The 17298-nt window shown below is 42.0% G+C and overlaps 1 protein-coding gene across 1 annotated transcript in view; it reads right to left on the bottom strand.

Annotated features, from left to right (window-relative positions):
* Window positions 1–17298, bottom strand: part of LOC139375371 (SH3 and multiple ankyrin repeat domains protein 2-like) — a 159041-nt gene that overhangs the window by 72502 nt on the left and 69241 nt on the right. The window contains exons 11-12 of the mRNA XM_071117096.1: window positions 7151–7311; window positions 3849–3956 (exon numbers count right to left, since the gene is read on the bottom strand). Coding sequence (XP_070973197.1) covers window positions 3849–3956; window positions 7151–7311 — 269 coding nt within the window. The remainder of the gene's footprint in view (window positions 1–3848; window positions 3957–7150; window positions 7312–17298) is intronic.

The following is a 17298-nucleotide window of genomic DNA, read 5'->3' as shown; positions in this document are numbered from 1 at the left end:
TGGCCTCGTGATGAAATCACTGAGCAGTTTCCTTACTCTTACTCTGGAACTAAATTAGGCAGGACGCCTCTATCTTTGTCGTGACTGGGTTGATACACCATCCAAAGTGTAATTCATAACTTCACCATGCTCAAAGGAATATTCAATGTCTGCTTTTTAATATTTTACCCATCTACCAAGTGGTGCCCTTCTTTGCGAGGCATTGGAAAACCTCCCTGGTCTTTGTGGTTGAATCTGTGTTTGAAATTCACTGCTCGACTGAGGGACCTTATTGTATAGATAGTTGTATGTGTGTGGTACAGAGATGAGGGAATTGTTCATAAATCATGTTAAACACTATTATTGTACACAGAGTGAGTTGATGCAACTTATTATGTGAGTTGTTTAGCAAATATTAACTCCTGAACTTATTTAAGCTTGTCATAACAAAGGGGTTGATTACTTATTGACTCGACATTTCAGCTTCTAATTTTTAATTCATTTGTAGAAATGTATAAAAACACAATTCTGCTTTAACATTATGCAGTATAGTGTGTAGGCGGCTGACACAACATCTCAATTAAATCTATTGCAATTCAGGCTGTAACACAACAAAATGTGGAAAAAGTCAAGGGGTGTGTTTACTTTCTGAAGGCATTGTACGAGATCTTCAGTTTCTTGGCAATTTCTCGCATGGAATAGCCTTCATTTCTCAGAACAAGAATAGACTGACGAGTTTCAGAAGAATGTGCTTTGTTTCTGGCCATTTTGAGCCTGTAATCGAACCCACAAATGCTGATGCTCCAGATCCTCAACTAGTCTAAAGAAGAACAGTTTTAATGCATCTTTAGGACAACAGTTTTCAGCTGTGCTAACATACAGTAATTGCAAAAGGGTTTTCTAATGATCAATTCATCTTTTAAAATTATAAACTTGGATTAGCTAACACAACGTGCCATTGGAACACGGGCGTGGTGGTTGCTGATAATGGGCCTCTGTACGCCTACAGTATGTAGATATTCCATTAAAAATCAGCCGTTTCCAGCTACAATAGTCATTTACAACATTAACAATGTCTACACTGTATTTCTGATCAATTTGAAGTTATTTTAATGGACAAAAATGTGCTTTTCTTTCAAAAACAGGGACATTTCTAAGTGAGCCCAAACTTTAGAACGGTAGTGTATATATATTTTTTACAACGAGTATGAGAGAAAATGTTTCTGTTGTAGTGCTCAGAGATTCTTGAAAGACAGGACAATCTCAGCTTTTTTTCCGCAAATATTTGTCTTAATACTGATCAAATGTGTAATATATATTTTGATAGACCAAAGTATCAGCTATCACACCATGTAAAAAATATATATATATATATTTTTTTCCTTCATAAAATGCAACCTATTGGATTTATGTCAACTCCGTCAGACACAATAAAAGACACTTCATTTTTTTAAATTATTGTCCAACAAGTGTTTAAAGGCCTTGATTATTTAATTATAACATTAGATTATTCAAATATGTAATACAAATCTCCAACTTGTTTTTGTTTTAAAGCACTGTTAAATGCTCCAAGGCTAATTGTGTTAGCATTTTGGCATGTTTTTCTAGATTTAGATCATAAAACAAGATTTATAAAGCAAATATTCCCCCTTAGGTCTAGCACAGCAAATACTTCAATTGTTTAAGTATTCATGCAGAACAGTGATTCAAATATTTTGTCAGAATCTTGACAAAAAAAATATTGACTCAATCAGTGACAAAGTATATTCATTTAAAATGGGGATCCTTTGCTCTGGACAAGGGCATTTCCAGGCATAGAGTCGACATGTAAATGAATAATATTTCAAGCATTTTGAAAATTCCCAAAACAAATAATTCCCCAAATGTACATTTTAAAACTCGTGGGCCCCATTTGCGGGGGCTGCGGGGGTGTGTGCTATGCCAGTGTGTGTTAGGATTACATGGAGCATTATGAATGACACAAGCTGGCTACATACAGTATAAATGGAATGCAGGTGACCTTTCAGATAGATAATGAGGCTGATATACAATTAATGAATCACATCAATTGCTTCAATTTTGGCTTATAAGTGCGCCATAGAGTATATCTTTAAAAATAATACACCTGCCACTTGTTATTAAGTGATTCAATTGCTGGGTTATTATAATTACATCATTACATCTGTGCCGCCAGAACATGCAAAGTGGTGTGCTTTTAACTCAAGAGATACCCTCGTCCCCTCTGGCCTGAGCAGAACTACTGAATTCAGCTACTGAACACAGCTACTGAACACTGCTACTGAACACTGCTACTGAACACTGATACTGAACACAGCTACTGAACACTGCTACTGAACACTGCTACTGAACACAGCTACTGAACACATCTACTGAACACAGCTACTGAACACTGCTACTGAACACTGCTACTGAACACAGCTACTGAACACTGCTACTGAACACAGCTACTGAACACTGCTACTGAACACAGCTACTGAACACATCTACTGAACACTGCTACTGAACACTGATACTGAACAGAGCTACTGAACACTGCTACTGAACACTGCTACTGAACACTGCTACTGAACACAGCTACTGAACACATCTACTGAACACAGCTACTGAACACTGCTACTGAACACTGCTACTGAACACTGATACTGAACACAGCTACTGAACACTGCTACTGAACACTGCTACTGAACACATCTACTGAACACTGCTACTGAACACTGCTACTGAACACTGCTACTGAACACAGCTACTGAACACTGGCTGTACTGATGTGGAAAGCATTTATTTGGACCAAAATAACTTTAAACAGAAGGTTGCCCCCAGGAGCAAGCACAAACACACACACATACACATGGAGAAGTATACAGTACACACACACACACACTCTCGCTCGCTCGCTCGCTCGCTCGCTCGCTCACTCACTCACTCACTCACTCACTCACTCACTCACTCACTCACTCACTCACTCACTCACTCACTCACTCACTCACTCACTCACTCACTCACTCACTCACTCACTCACTCACTCACTCACACACACACACACACACACACACACACACACACACACACACACACACACACACACACACACACACACACACACACACACACACACACACACACACACACACACACACACACACACACACACACACACACACACACACACACACACACACACACACACACACACGTTCTCAGTTCAGCAGCAGACATTTTGAATAAATACTACAGTACTACAGCTGATTAACCACTACAGTACTAGAGCTGTCAGTCACGCCACTTTGTGCAATACAATGCATTGTAGTCTAGTGCAGAACTGTGAAGTCTCTGGTTTCAGCCCCTCTCTCTACTTTACACATCCTAATCCACCAGGATGCCATACTAAGAGAGGTTAGTGAACCAAGGGTGACACAGGTCAGGTTACACATCTTTACATGGATGTACCTTGTGGCTTAACCTTTTACCAACCGAATGTATAGAATCAATGCACACACTGTGTTGTGAAGGATGCATGTGTATGCTGGGTACTGTGTCCTTGCTGCTGAGTGTTAATTGCATTAACAGCCTGCCATGGCCAGAAGGGACTTCTCATATTCAGAGGGTTATCAGAGCATGAGAGAGCTAGGGCCGAGACCGAGCACAAGATTCTCTCACAAGAATTAGAGGAACTGTATTATCCAATGGTTGGTGTTTGAATACACAGCTCTAACGTTGTATGTAAAGGCCAATTTTGACAAAGGCCAAGGAGATTTAGAAGTGATTTTGAACAGTGAGGTGATTATTGGGACTAACAACGTTTCTCTCTCTCTCTCTGTCTCTCTCTCTCTCTCTCTCTCAGAACTTACATGGTCTTTCCTCTTGGTTAGGGGTCTCCTCCACACACTCTGCTGGGAACCATCCCACGTTACCCCTGGCACTGCCCTCCCAGAAACCACCCTCACCTATGGAGAGCACTGAGAGGAGAGAGAGGGAGAGAGAGAGATAGAGAGAGAGAGGGGAGGAGGGAAGGAGAGGGAGAGACAGAGGGGTGAGAGAGAGACAGAGGGGGGAGAGAGTGTGTGTGAGGGAGAGAGAGAGAGAGAGAGAGAGAGAGAGAGAGAGAGAGAGAGAGACATAGGGGGGAGAGAGAGAAGAAAAAAAATAGACTGTGTAAGACAAAGAGAGACAGTAGTATGTAAGGGAATAATTACTCCTGCACTTTTCCATGCAGACTGACTTAAAAAGACCCTAGTTCCACTCCAGTAGTTTCTGTGGTCTCTTCAGCTCCATTCCAGTAGTTTCTGTGGTCTCTTCAGCTCCACTCCAGTACCATGTCTGTGGTCTCTTCAGCTCCACTCCAGTACCATGTCTGTGGTCTCCTCAGCTCCACTCCAGTACCATGTCTGTGGTCTCTTCAGCTCCACTCCAGTACTGTGCCTGTGGTCTCTTCAGCTCCACTCCAGTACCATGTCTGTGGTCTCTTCAGCTCCACTCCAGTACCATGGCTGTGGTCTCTTCAGCTCCACTCCAGTAGTTTCTGTGGTCTCTTCAGCTCCACTCCAGTACCGTGCCTGTGGTCTCTTCAGCTCCACTCCAGGACTGTGGTCTCTTCAGCTCCACTCCAGTACTGTGCCTGTGGTCTCTTCAGCTCCATTCCAGGACTGTGGTCTTTTCAGCTCCACTCCAGTACTGTGGTCTCTTCAGTTCCACTCCAGTACTGTGGTCTCTTCAGCTCCACTCCAGTAGTGTCTGTGATCTCTTCAGCTCCACTCCAGTAGTGTCTGTGGTCTCTTCAGCTCCACTCCAGTAGTGTGGTCTCTTCAGCTCCACTCCAGTAGTGTCTGTGGTCTCTTCAGCTCCACTCCAGTAGTGTGGTCTCTTCAGCTCCACTCCAGTAGTGTCTGTGATCTCTTCAGCTCCACTCCAGTACTGTGGTCTCTTCAGCTCCACTCCAGTAGTGTCTGTGATCTCTTCAGCTCCACTCCAGTAGTGTGGTCTCTTCAGCTCCACTCCAGGACTGTGATCTCTTCAGCTCCACTCCAGGACTGTGGTCTCTTCAGCTCCACTCCAGGACTGTGATCTCTTCGGCTCCACTCCAGTAGTGTCTGTGGTCTCTTCAGCTCCACTCCAGTAGTGTGGTCTCTTCAGCTCCACTCCAGGACTGTGATCTCTTCAGCTCCACTCCAGTAGTGTCTGTGGTCTCTTCAGCTCCACTCCAGGACTGTGGTCTCTTCAGCTCCACTCCAGGACTGTGATCTCTTCAGCTCCACTCCAGTACTGTGGTCTCTTCAGCTCCACTTCAGCTTACACAACATAAGAGCTAGATAGGTAAATATTATTTAACCTTAGAAAAGGCCCAATTTAATTTTAAAACTGAAAGTACTGAGGCAAAACGCATCTGTAAAATATATAGCCATTTTTCCTAAGAAATATAGCTACTACTGAAGATAGAAATAACCAGAGTAAATCAACTGCACTGCAGTCGTTTGAATACAAATGTTGCTTATTACAGCTCACTCATTAGGAAAACACATAATGTCCTAGCAGATGACTGCTTCACTTCTGAATACCATCCCTCTGAGTGGCTACAAAGGTTGTTCCCACTAATATCTCTTCCCTCCAACATCCCTCTGAGTGGCTACAAAGGCTATTCCCTCTAATATCTCTTCCCTCCAACATCCCTCTGAGTGGCTACAAAGGCTATTCCCTCTAATATCTCTTCCCTCCAACATCCCTCTGAGTGGCTACAAAGGCTATTCCCTCTAATATATCTTCCCTCCAACATCCCTCTGAGTGGCTACAAAGGCTATTCCCTCTAATATCTCTTCCCTCCAACATCCCTCTGAGTGGCTACAAAGGCTGTTCCCTCTAATATCTCTTCCCTCCAACATCCCTCTGAGTGGCTACACAGACTATTCCCTCTAATATATCTTCCCTCCAATATCCCTCTGAGTGGCTACAAAGGCTGTTCCCTCTAATATCTCTTCCCTCCAACATCCCTCTGAGTGGCTACAAAGGCTGTTCCCTCTAATATCTCTTCCCTCCAACATCCCTCTGAGTGGCTACAAAGGCTGTTCCCACTAATATATCTTCCCTCCAACATCCCTCTGAGTGGCTACAAAGGCTGTTCCCTCTAATATCTCTTCCCTCCAACATCCCTCTGAGTGGCTACAAAGGCTGTTCCCACTAATATATCTTCCCTCCAACATCCCTCTGAGTGGCTACAAAGGCTGTTCCCACTAATATATCTTCCCTCCAACATCCCTCTGAGTGGCTACACAGACTGTTCCCTCTAATATCTCTTCCCTCCAACATCCCTCTGAGTGGCTACACAGTCTGTTCCCTCTAATATCTCTTCCCTCCAGAGCTTGGAGTGGAATTAAAAAGGCTCTAGTACTCATTTAAATGGCAAGATCAAATCAAATCAAATTTTATTTGTAACTTGCTTCATAAATAACCAAATCAAATTGTATTTGTCACATGTGCCGAATACAACAGGTAGAAAGGTAGACCTTACCGTGAAATGCTTACTTACCAACTATGCAGTTCAAGAAATAGAGTTTTAAAAAATGATTTACTAAATAACTAAAGTAAAAAATAAAAAAATTAAACAAGTAACACAATAAAATAATAATAACGAGGCTATTTACAGGGGGTACCGAGTCAATGTGTGGGGTAGTTTGAGGTAATTTGTACATGTAGGTAGGGGTAAAGTTATTATGCATAGATAATAAACAGAGAGTAGCAGAAGTGTAAAAACATAAATACTCCGGGTGGCCATTTGATGAATTGTTCAGCAGTCTTATGGCTTGGGGATAGAAGCTGTTAAGGAGCCTTTTGGTCCTAGAATTGGCGCTCCGGTACTGCTTGCCGTGCGGTATCAGAGAGAACAGTCTATGACCTGGGTGACTGGAGTCTTTGACAATTTTTGGGGTCTTACTCTGACAGGTGTAGACTAACAGTGAAATGCTTACTTATGGGCCCTTCCCAACAATGCAGAGAGAAACATTATAGAAAGATAATAACATGAGGAATAAATACACAATGAGTAACGATGTTCATATTTCAGAGCAAATATAGAGGGGTACTTAAGCAGTAGAACATGTGACCCAATTCAAGCACTGCTTCCCTCTGGGAAAAAACAAAGAGCAGTGGGCGGGATGTTCACCTTTGACCCTGTCATTCTGGTACAGGGTGATCTCCCCTTCGGCCTGTGGCTGGTAGGACTTAGTCACCACAAAGTGCTTCCCTGCCACAGCACTGTACAGCTTACACTGGGGCCCCTGGCGGTCTGTGCCACCAGTGAACTCTTCCCGACCCTTGTGTGGGCTGGAGGGACAGAGGAGAGGAGAGGAACAGAGAGTGGTGTAAGATAAAGGTTAGTCTGTAGTCACAAAAATATACTGATGACTTCCTGTGGTCACATTAAAAGGAGCACAGTCTTTTGACACAAGGCACACTTTTGCAGCCTGTGACTCCCTGAAACATTGTACTGTGTGTTTAGAGGGGATATTCAGGACAAACAGGGAAGAGCTATGGAACAAACATATTTTCAGACAACATCTAAATGGTATGGTTATCAGATGGGTATGTACCGTACTCAGTGAGCCACACACCACAGTAGCAGAGGCATGCACCACTGACACAGAATGAAAGGCTGTGCAATGGCCCCCTCTGTTGGACTGCTGTAAAACTGCCTCTCTACAATATGAGGTCATATCTGGAACTGAACACATCCATAATAATGAGCATGATCAACCCTGAGCTGATCTTCAACACAATGTTTATATGTTCCATTTCACACTCAAAGGTCTGACATCCAATAGCATGGATAAGTGAAATACGTAGCAATTGGGACACAGGAACAAATATATATTTACTAAAAAACATTTACCAATACTGCATAAATGTTTCTAAATCCAGAACACCATCACTTATTATGTTATTGGAAAGTGCTTGTACAGTTCAATTACTATGAGGGTCCACTGGTATAAGGGTACAATCCTTTATAGTGAAGCCTGAGGCAGTGACAAATCTCTCCTCTGTTGGTACAACACACATGCTCCTTCTAGCTAATTAAAGCAGTGAACTCTCTCTGTCCAATGGTTGTGCGAAGTAGCTACACGGTGTGTGTCCCTCCACAGGGGCTTTATTCCCGGCCCTGGCTGTGGTCCAGACCTACTCTCCACACACATTATCTGTTCTACAACACAACAAGAACAACAGGGAAACTAATTATCCACAAGCTCTTTACCTCTCTCTGATTTATAGAGAGACATGATACAGGGGAAGAGGGCGTAGATGGAATCATTAGAATGGCTTCTGCACTACAATGAGAAGTTAAGGGCCCCAATTTACGATGATCTTGTCTATTTTGCACAAGAGCCCTGCACAGCAAGACTATTTTTCACAGAAGCATAATGTGTGGACTTAGAGTGCTTAGACTTAAAATTCCTTCAATGTCACTCTGAGGAACAAAGTGTACTAGAACAAGGTTTATACCGACAATAACAACACATTTTGAAGCTCCACAGATGACATGGGGTACTCAGATAGAGATGGTGGCGATGGTGTACTGTACACATCTCTCACACAACCAAGGCAACAGCAGCAGCGCAGCGACAACCTGGTGAGTTCACTTCCTGTGATCGGCCCAGGGATGAGCGCCGAGCCTCCTCCCCCAGCCCAGGTACACAGTGTGACTGTGACTAGGTCATGACAGCAAGTCAAATTCCACGTGACTGTTGAGTCACGGTAATATCCTTTTATGCACATGCTTTGGTAGTGCCCAATTTACTAGAGGCGAAAGAAACGAACACCGATTTAGGCCAGGTGCTGGCTAGTGGAGTGGAACACTTAAAAAAATTAAGAAAAGCTGGAACACTCTAGGAGCTCAGATGCTAAAATTTTATGTCCAACGTTTCGACAGTGAAGCTGTCTTCATCAGGGTATAGTGCCCAATTTGCTAACTACGATCAGATCCTGATGGCCTGGTACTCAGGGCTCTATGGTCCCTCCATCAGGTCCTAATGGTACTCAAGGCTCTACTGTCTCTCCACCAGGTCCTAATGGTCTGGTAATTAGGGCTCTATTGTCCCTCCACCAGGTCCTAATGGTCTGGTACTCAGGGCTCTATGGTCCCTCCATCAGGTCCTAATGGCCTGGTACTCAGGGCTCTATTGTCCCTCCACCCGGTCCTAATGGTCTGGTACTCAGGGCTCTACTGTCTCTCCACCAGGTCCTAATGGTCTGGTACTCAGGGCTCTATTGTTCCTCCATCAGGTACTAATGGTCTGGTACTCAGGACTCTAACTACCATCAGGTCCTAATGGTCTGGTACTCAGGGCTCTATTGTCCCTCCACCAGGTCCTAATGGTCTGGTACTCAGGGCTCTATTGTCCCTCCACCAGGTCCTAATGGTCTGGTACTCAGGGCTCTATTGTCCCTCCACCCGGTCCTAATGGTCTGGTACTCAGGGCTCTACTGTCTCTCCACCAGGTCCTAATGGTCTGGTACTCAGGGCTCTATTGTTCCTCCATCAGGTACTAATGGTCTGGTACTCAGGGCTCTACTGTCTCTCCACCAGGTCCTAATGGTCTGGTACTCAGGGCTCTATTGTTCCTCTAACCACTCTGACATCCAATGCAAATGAAATTGAAAATCACATCAAACACTGATCATCAAAACAGTTCAACAGCAGGTTGAAACAGTGTAAAACATGGTTGTTGTGGATGTTGTATCAAAGCCAAACACAACAAAATGGACAATGCTTTCTAAGGTGATGATTAATTCAAAACACGTTATACACATATAAAAAACAACAACCTGAATAACAATTCTGATTGCACCTTCATACAAGACATAGCCTACCGCATGCATGGCAGAATAACATCAAACAAAACCGATTTAAGATGTTTTAGGTACATACATGTTCTAGCCTTTGAGTGTGGATTGTATTATTGTGCATACTGGATGGACAGGTGACCAAATGCTACGCTCCCAAATGTGTATCCATGAGTCTGTTCGTAGAGCCCTAGGCCAGGCTGTTGGTTCATTGATTGTGCAGGGCGTGTTACAGTTAGCCTACAATTAGTGAATATGGATTTAATTTTGAATAACAGGGAATGTTTTATATTTTCATAATTCATTGGGTGACACATTACCTTTAGCTCTAATGTACATAATATCTGACCACCATGCGTTTCCATCTCCTCCTCTCTTTCCTTTATTCATTTCTCATGCGCGCAAGACTGACTGTCAACAGTCAAGTGAAATATGTTTTGTTGCAAAAATCTGTTAGTTTCGATGTTCCCAAACAGATTTCACTTGGTTTCCCAAATTAACCACTGGGTAGGTGCAGGAACAATGTCGGAGAGCCCATGGCATACAACGTTTGGGCAGACTATCACCTGTCGGGCAGCGAGTGTATGCTTGATGGGTATAGTAAAATAAGTGTTATATTTTTTCCTCTGCTCCACTATAAAAACACATGCTCTGATATAAAAACACATGCTCTGATATAAAAACACATGCTCCACTATATAAACACATGCTCCACTATATAAACACATGCTCCACTATATAAACACATGCTCTGATATAAAAACACATGCTCTGATATAAAAACACATGCTCCACTATATAAACACATGCTCTGATATAAAAACACACGCTCTGATATAAAAACACATGCTCCACTATATAAACACATGCTCTGATATAAAAACACATGCTCTGATATAAAAACACATGCTCCACTATATAAACACATGCTCTGATATAAAAACACACGCTCTGATATAAAAACACATGCTCTGATATAAAAACACATGCTCCACTATATAAACACATGCTCTGATATAAAAACACATGCTCCACTATATAAACACATGCTCTGATATAAAAACACACGCTCTGATATAAAAACACATGCTCCACTATATAAACACATGTTCTGATATAAAAACACATGCTCTGATATAAAAACACATGCTCCACTATATAAACACATGCTCTGATATAAAAACACATGCTCTGATATAAAAACACATGCTCCACTATATAAACACATGCTCTGATATAAAAACACACGCTCTGATATAAAAACACATGCTCTGATATAAAAACACATGCTCTGATATAAAAACACTGCTCCACTATATAAACACATGCTCTGATATAAAAACACATGCTCCACTATATAAACACATGCTCTGATATAAAAACACATGCTCCACTATATAAACACATGCTCTGATATAAAAACACATGCTCTGATATAAAAACACATGCTCTGATATAACAACACATGATCCACTATAAAAAAACATGCTCCACTATATAAACACATGCTCCACTATATAAACACATGCTCTGACATAAAAACACATGCTCCACTATATAAACACATGCTCTGATAAAAAAACACATGCTCTGATATAAAAACACATGCTCCACTATATAAACACATGCTCTGATATAAAAACACATGCTCTGATATAAAAACACATGATCCACTATATAAACACATGCTCTGATATAAAAACCGAAGTAGCCTACAAAACGGACCCACAGGAAGGCGCGTGGCTTCCATTCGCTATTCGCTGCTCATTTGATAATGGGTCAGTCTAAATCAAAAGACAAGATTCAATTGAGAATATCTGATGGGTGAAAATATGATCACTTGATGAGAGAACATCTGTGCAGCCTGAGGCAAGAAACAGAGCTAAGCTTTTTTTGCAACTTTCTCAAATCATCACTAGCCCATATGTTTTGATTTTAAGGTTCATATCATATCATTCACAACTGGAGTTGCCAAATAACTCTAAATCTAGCATATAGGACCTGTTTCAAATGATAACATTTGCGCTCAACATAGCCAATACACATGCACACTCGCTCCATAATAGGAAAAATATCCTTTCTATTTTATTCAGCTAAATTTAACTACTGTATATTCTTCTTACTATTAAGTCATATAAAGTAAAATAATGGCACAGGACTTACAATAATATTGTGTCATTTAAACGAACAAGCCTACAGCCTATGGCATAGAGCAGTGATTCCGAAACTTGTCATAGTCCCGTACCCCTTCAAACAGATACCAACACATCTTGACCACCAAAGTCCATTTGAGGTCACAAAGCTGTTCAGTACTTTAAAAGTATCCTCTCATGTTGTCCTGGTTTCCAGTGGTTTGCAGAAGAGGATGTCTTCCTTAATTGACCCCCCATAAACGTAACAGACATATACCAGGAGCTGTACCAGGCCCGCCACGTCTGTTGACTCTTCCAGCTGTAATGTATAGAATTCACCATATAATGATTCTAGCCCCTTCTTATTAATGGTATCTGTTACTTTTATACATGTCTTACTACTCAAAGTAATCTTAATTCTCGCTCCAAAAACTAATGTGGCTTATTTTTCAAATTGCCATCTTTTGTTTCTAAATGTCTGCGCAAGAGTGAAGGTCTCATCAAGTTGTGAGATTGTATTTTTGCACATATAACACACTGTGGCTGAGAAAAGGCACTACTCCCAATATAAGTGAACCCCAAAACAACGTAGTTCTCATCATATTTGCGTCTCTTCGATGGTCCAACATCCCTGTCTGTTGTTCGGTGCTTTCCCGGGTAAGGGGGCAGTAGCTCTTCGGCTGCATCAGATTCACAACAGTTAGTGTCCATGCTAGCTGGGCTAACAACAAATGTAGAATTACTGATGCTAGCATTGGATGTGCTCGTGGAAGCAGAATAACTTGTCGTTGACAGGTGCAGGTGTAGTACTGCTGGTCGTAGCAGTACTACCAGTAGAGCTGGTATGTGTCTCTATGGACGCAGGCCTTACTTTTTTAACCATTTATCCATTTTCGAGCAAACGGAAGGAGCAGCAGCTACGTTTGGCTACATACGGACCGTTAGTGGAATTCCCGCGAGAGAGTAACTGTTAATATGACTGGATGTTAATTATTTGACTAGGTTACCTGTATTTGACATTGTGTTGTTATTTCGCTGAACACTAAATGGTTTAACTTTATTTTTGGCAGTGAAACGAGGCAAGTCAGGCAAGAAAAAAACCTCACCCAAATGTATAGCCCTGTTGGAAAATATAAATGGACTGTTGGAAAATGTGAATAAAATAAATAAATAATAAAACGTTTTATTTAACAAAAATGTATTTTATTTTTTTAAATGTGAATCACATTTTTATTGCGCGTAGCCCAGTTTGGAAATACCTGGCATAAAGCATGGCCAGATAACTAACAAACAGTAGGCCAACTCATATTCTGTTCTTCTGAAATACATTGCAAGTGGGTAAGTAAGTACGTTGTGCAAATGGATGATATGACGACGTGCTTATTCATAAAATAATATTTTTATAAAGGAAAACATGATAACAAGATGCCGCCATTAGTGAGAAAAGCAAAAATCAATGTATTTTGTTATTGGAATCTAAATTAATTAGACATTCATCTATTTTGCTATTGGAATCTAAATTAATTAGACATGAATCTATTTTGCTATTGGAATCTAAATTAATTAGACATTAATCTATTTTCATTACCATTGCAGAATAAGTTTCTCACCTTTTCAGTCTGTGATGCATTCCTGATGTCTTCATACAATAAATTACCATCTCTCATTTAATTTGGATCTAGTAGCCTAGTAAATAGATAGGCTATGCATTTACATTTTTGCTGTACACACAAAGAAAAGAGAGTTCCCCAAGGATTGTTTGGGAAGAGTGATGGTTAAATATGGAACCATAATGACTCAAAGAACCCTTTGAGCCCTTCGTTGGAGTTCACAAAAGGGTTATTTACTCTTTTAGTGATAATTAAACTAGGAGTGGCCGCTCATTAGAATGTTTTGGGGTGTGGTTTGTTATACTGTATATTACTATGGCCAGTGAAGGTGTCTTGTGAAAGACGTATGACCTTGTGTCAATTGAGAAGTGGTTCTCAATTCTCTCCTCAGCTGTTCTGGAGCTAGCACACCTGATTCAACTAGTTAATGTCACGCCTTGATCTGTTTCACCTAGTCTCCACCCCCCTCCAGGTGTCGCCCATCTTCACCACTTATCCACTGGGTATTTATACCTGTGTTTTCTGTCAGTCTGTGCCAGTTCGTCTTGTTTGTTCAAGGCTACCAGCATTTTCTCTCAGCTCCTGTTTTTCCCCAGTCTCGCTTTTTCTCATTCACCTGGTTTTTGACCCTTGCCTGTCCTAACCCTGTACCCACCTACCTGACCACTCTGCCCGTCCCTGACCTGAGCCTGCCTCCCATCCTGTACCTTTGCTCCACCTCTGGATTACCAACCCCTGCCTCCCTTGACCTGTCACTTGCCCGCCCCTGTTACAATAAACATTGTTACTTCACTCAGTCTTACCTTGATTCCCGATAGTTAATAAACACAATAATAAAACCTATGGAATTTTAACAATATAATATGGCTAACCAATATAAAAAAAACGTGTATGGTTCTTCAAGAGAATCTACAAAGAACCTTTGAGATTGAGAATGGTTCTGTAAATAACCTTTCTCCATAAAGGTTCTACAAAGAGCCATAAAGAATTCTATATAGGGTAATAAACAATAGCGGAACCATTTTTTTGGTGCTATAACTGTTTTTAATGCCTCTTTATAGAACATTAAAGGGTTTTTATAGCACCATATAGGTTACATTTAGATACTTATGAGAATGGTTCTTTATAGAACCTTCAAAAAAAGGTCTAAATAGATCCAAAAAGGATCTGCTATGGTTACTAGCCATATAACCCTAATTTGGCACTATTTAGAACCCTTTGTTTTTAGTGTGTAGGCTAACCTATGAATCCCATAAACCCGTGGTTTATAACATAGCCTACAGTCAAATGTAATAACAGGTGCACAGACAGTTGATATTTTACATTGAATTATGTATGCAACTACTGTAGATAGCCTACTGTAATTTCATATTTTCTGTAGCCTTGACAATGTTTCAGAATTCGCGGGCAGTCTAGCATATTTAGGTTGTGTGAAAAGTAAACATCGTTGAATTCAAATGTTCTGCTGACACCCTCACAGTCCGTTACCAAATAGCTTACAGTAAAATATTTTAAAAAACACCTCCAAAACCATTTGATCAAATTTGCCGTTGCTATTTCTTTGAGAAACTGCTGTGGCCTAATTCCAAAAGTGACAAATTATACAGCAAATAAAGGGCGTCATTGTCACCATAAGCGTTTTACAGGCAGAGTTATAATGCTTTTTCACACGCGCACAGTTTTACGATGGGTCTGATTTTTCAATATTTTTATACGTACGGATTATTTTCAGAAATGGCGGCCGCAGATATTTAGTGTGATATTTTTTGCTTATAAATGCGGAGCAGCAGAGAGCGAGAAAGTGGGCCAGAGGAGAGGAGAAGAGCAGCTCCACATGCCCTCAGTGGCTGCTGCCTCATTAATAAGCCTCCATAGAGACTCTGTCAAAGTCACAGCCAAAGGCATCCCTAATGCTAACTACCTAGCACAGCATAATCTGCATCCCTCATGCTAACTACCTAGCACAGCATAATCTGCTTCCCTCATGCTAACTACCTAGCACAGCATAATCTGCCTCCCTCATGCTAACTACCTAGCATAGTATAATCTGCATCACTCATGCTAACTACCTAGCATAGCATAATCTGCATCCCTCATGCTAACTACCTAGCATAGCATAATCTGCATCCCTCATGCTAACTACCTAGCACAGCATAATCTGCATCCCTAATGCTAACTACCTAGCATAGCATAATCTGCATCCCTCATGCTAACTACCTAGCACAGCATAATCTGCATCCCTCATGCTAACTACCTAGCATAGTATAATCTGCATCACTCATGCTAACTACCTAGCATAGCATAATCTGCATCCCTCATGCTAACTACCTAGCATAGCATAATCTGCATCCCTCATGCTAACTACCTAGCATAGCATACTCTGCATCCCTCATGCTAACTACCTAGCATAGCATACTCTGCATCCCTCATGCTAACTACCTAGCATAGCATACTCTGCATCCCTCATGCTAACTACCTAGCATACTGTAGCATCACTGTAGGTACCTAGCTGTTTAACTGTAGGTAGGTACAAAGTAGCCTACTATGGAAATCACTAGAGTTTATGTCAAAGTCACAGTCAAAGTCATCCCTCATGCTAACTACCAAGTATAACATTGCATAGCATATATCCTCTGCTTTAGCTCCCACTGTGTGTGAAGCACTATAGGTTCTCATCCAACAATACTGGCATTTACATTACTATAGCATCAAATATTGAGAGTTTAATCCACCTTACTGTATACGCTACACACTTCATAGGCTATGAATGCATAGGCCTAATCATATCAAATCAAATTGTATTTGTCACATACACATGGTCTCGACCCCGCCCTGTGCAACTGGGTACTGGACTTCCTGACGGGCCGCCCCCAGGTGGTGAGGGTAGGCAACAACATCTCCACCCCGCTGATCCTCAACACTGGGGCCCCACAAGGGTGCGTTCTGAGCCCTCTCCTGTACTCCCTGTTCACCCACGACTGCGTGGCCACGCACGCCTCCAACTCAATCATCAAGTTTGCGGACGACACAACAGTGGTAGGCTTGATTACCAACAACGACGAGATGGCCTACAGGGAGGAGGTGAGGGCCCTCGGAGTGTGGTGTCAGGAAAATAACCTCACACTCAACGTCAACAAAACTAAGGAGATGATTGTGGACTTCAGGAAACAGCAGAGGGAACACCCCCCTATCCACATCGATGGAACAGTAGTGGAGAGGGTAGCAAGTTTTAAGTTCCTCGGCATACACATCACAGACAAACTGAATTGGTCCACTCACACAGACAGCATCGTGAAGAAGGCGCAGCAGCGCCTCTTCAACCTCAGGAGGCTGAAGAAATTCGGCTTGTCACCAAAAGCACTCACAAACTTCTACAGATGCACAATCGAGAGCATCCTGGCGGGCTGTATCACAGTGAGGTCTGCACAACGCATCACCGGGGGCAAACTACCTGCCCTCAAGGACACCTACACCACCCAATGTCACAGGAAGGCCATAAAGATCATCAAGGACAACAACCACCCGAGCCACTGCCTGTTCACCCCGCTATCATCCAGAAGGCGAGGTCAGTACAGGTGCATCAAAGCTGGGACCGAGAGACTGAAAAACAGCTTCTATCTCAAGGCCATCAGACTGTTAAACAGCCACCACTAACATTGAGTGGCTGCTGCCAACACACTGACACTGACACTGACTCAACTCCAGCCACTTTAATAATGGAATTGATGGGA

The sequence above is a fragment of the Oncorhynchus clarkii genome, chromosome 2 (genome assembly GCF_045791955.1).
Source record: "Oncorhynchus clarkii lewisi isolate Uvic-CL-2024 chromosome 2, UVic_Ocla_1.0, whole genome shotgun sequence".
Lineage (NCBI taxonomy): Eukaryota > Metazoa > Chordata > Actinopteri > Salmoniformes > Salmonidae > Oncorhynchus > Oncorhynchus clarkii.
The sequence above is the reverse complement of the archived record's forward strand: the minus strand, read 5'-3'. Positions and strand labels throughout refer to the sequence as shown.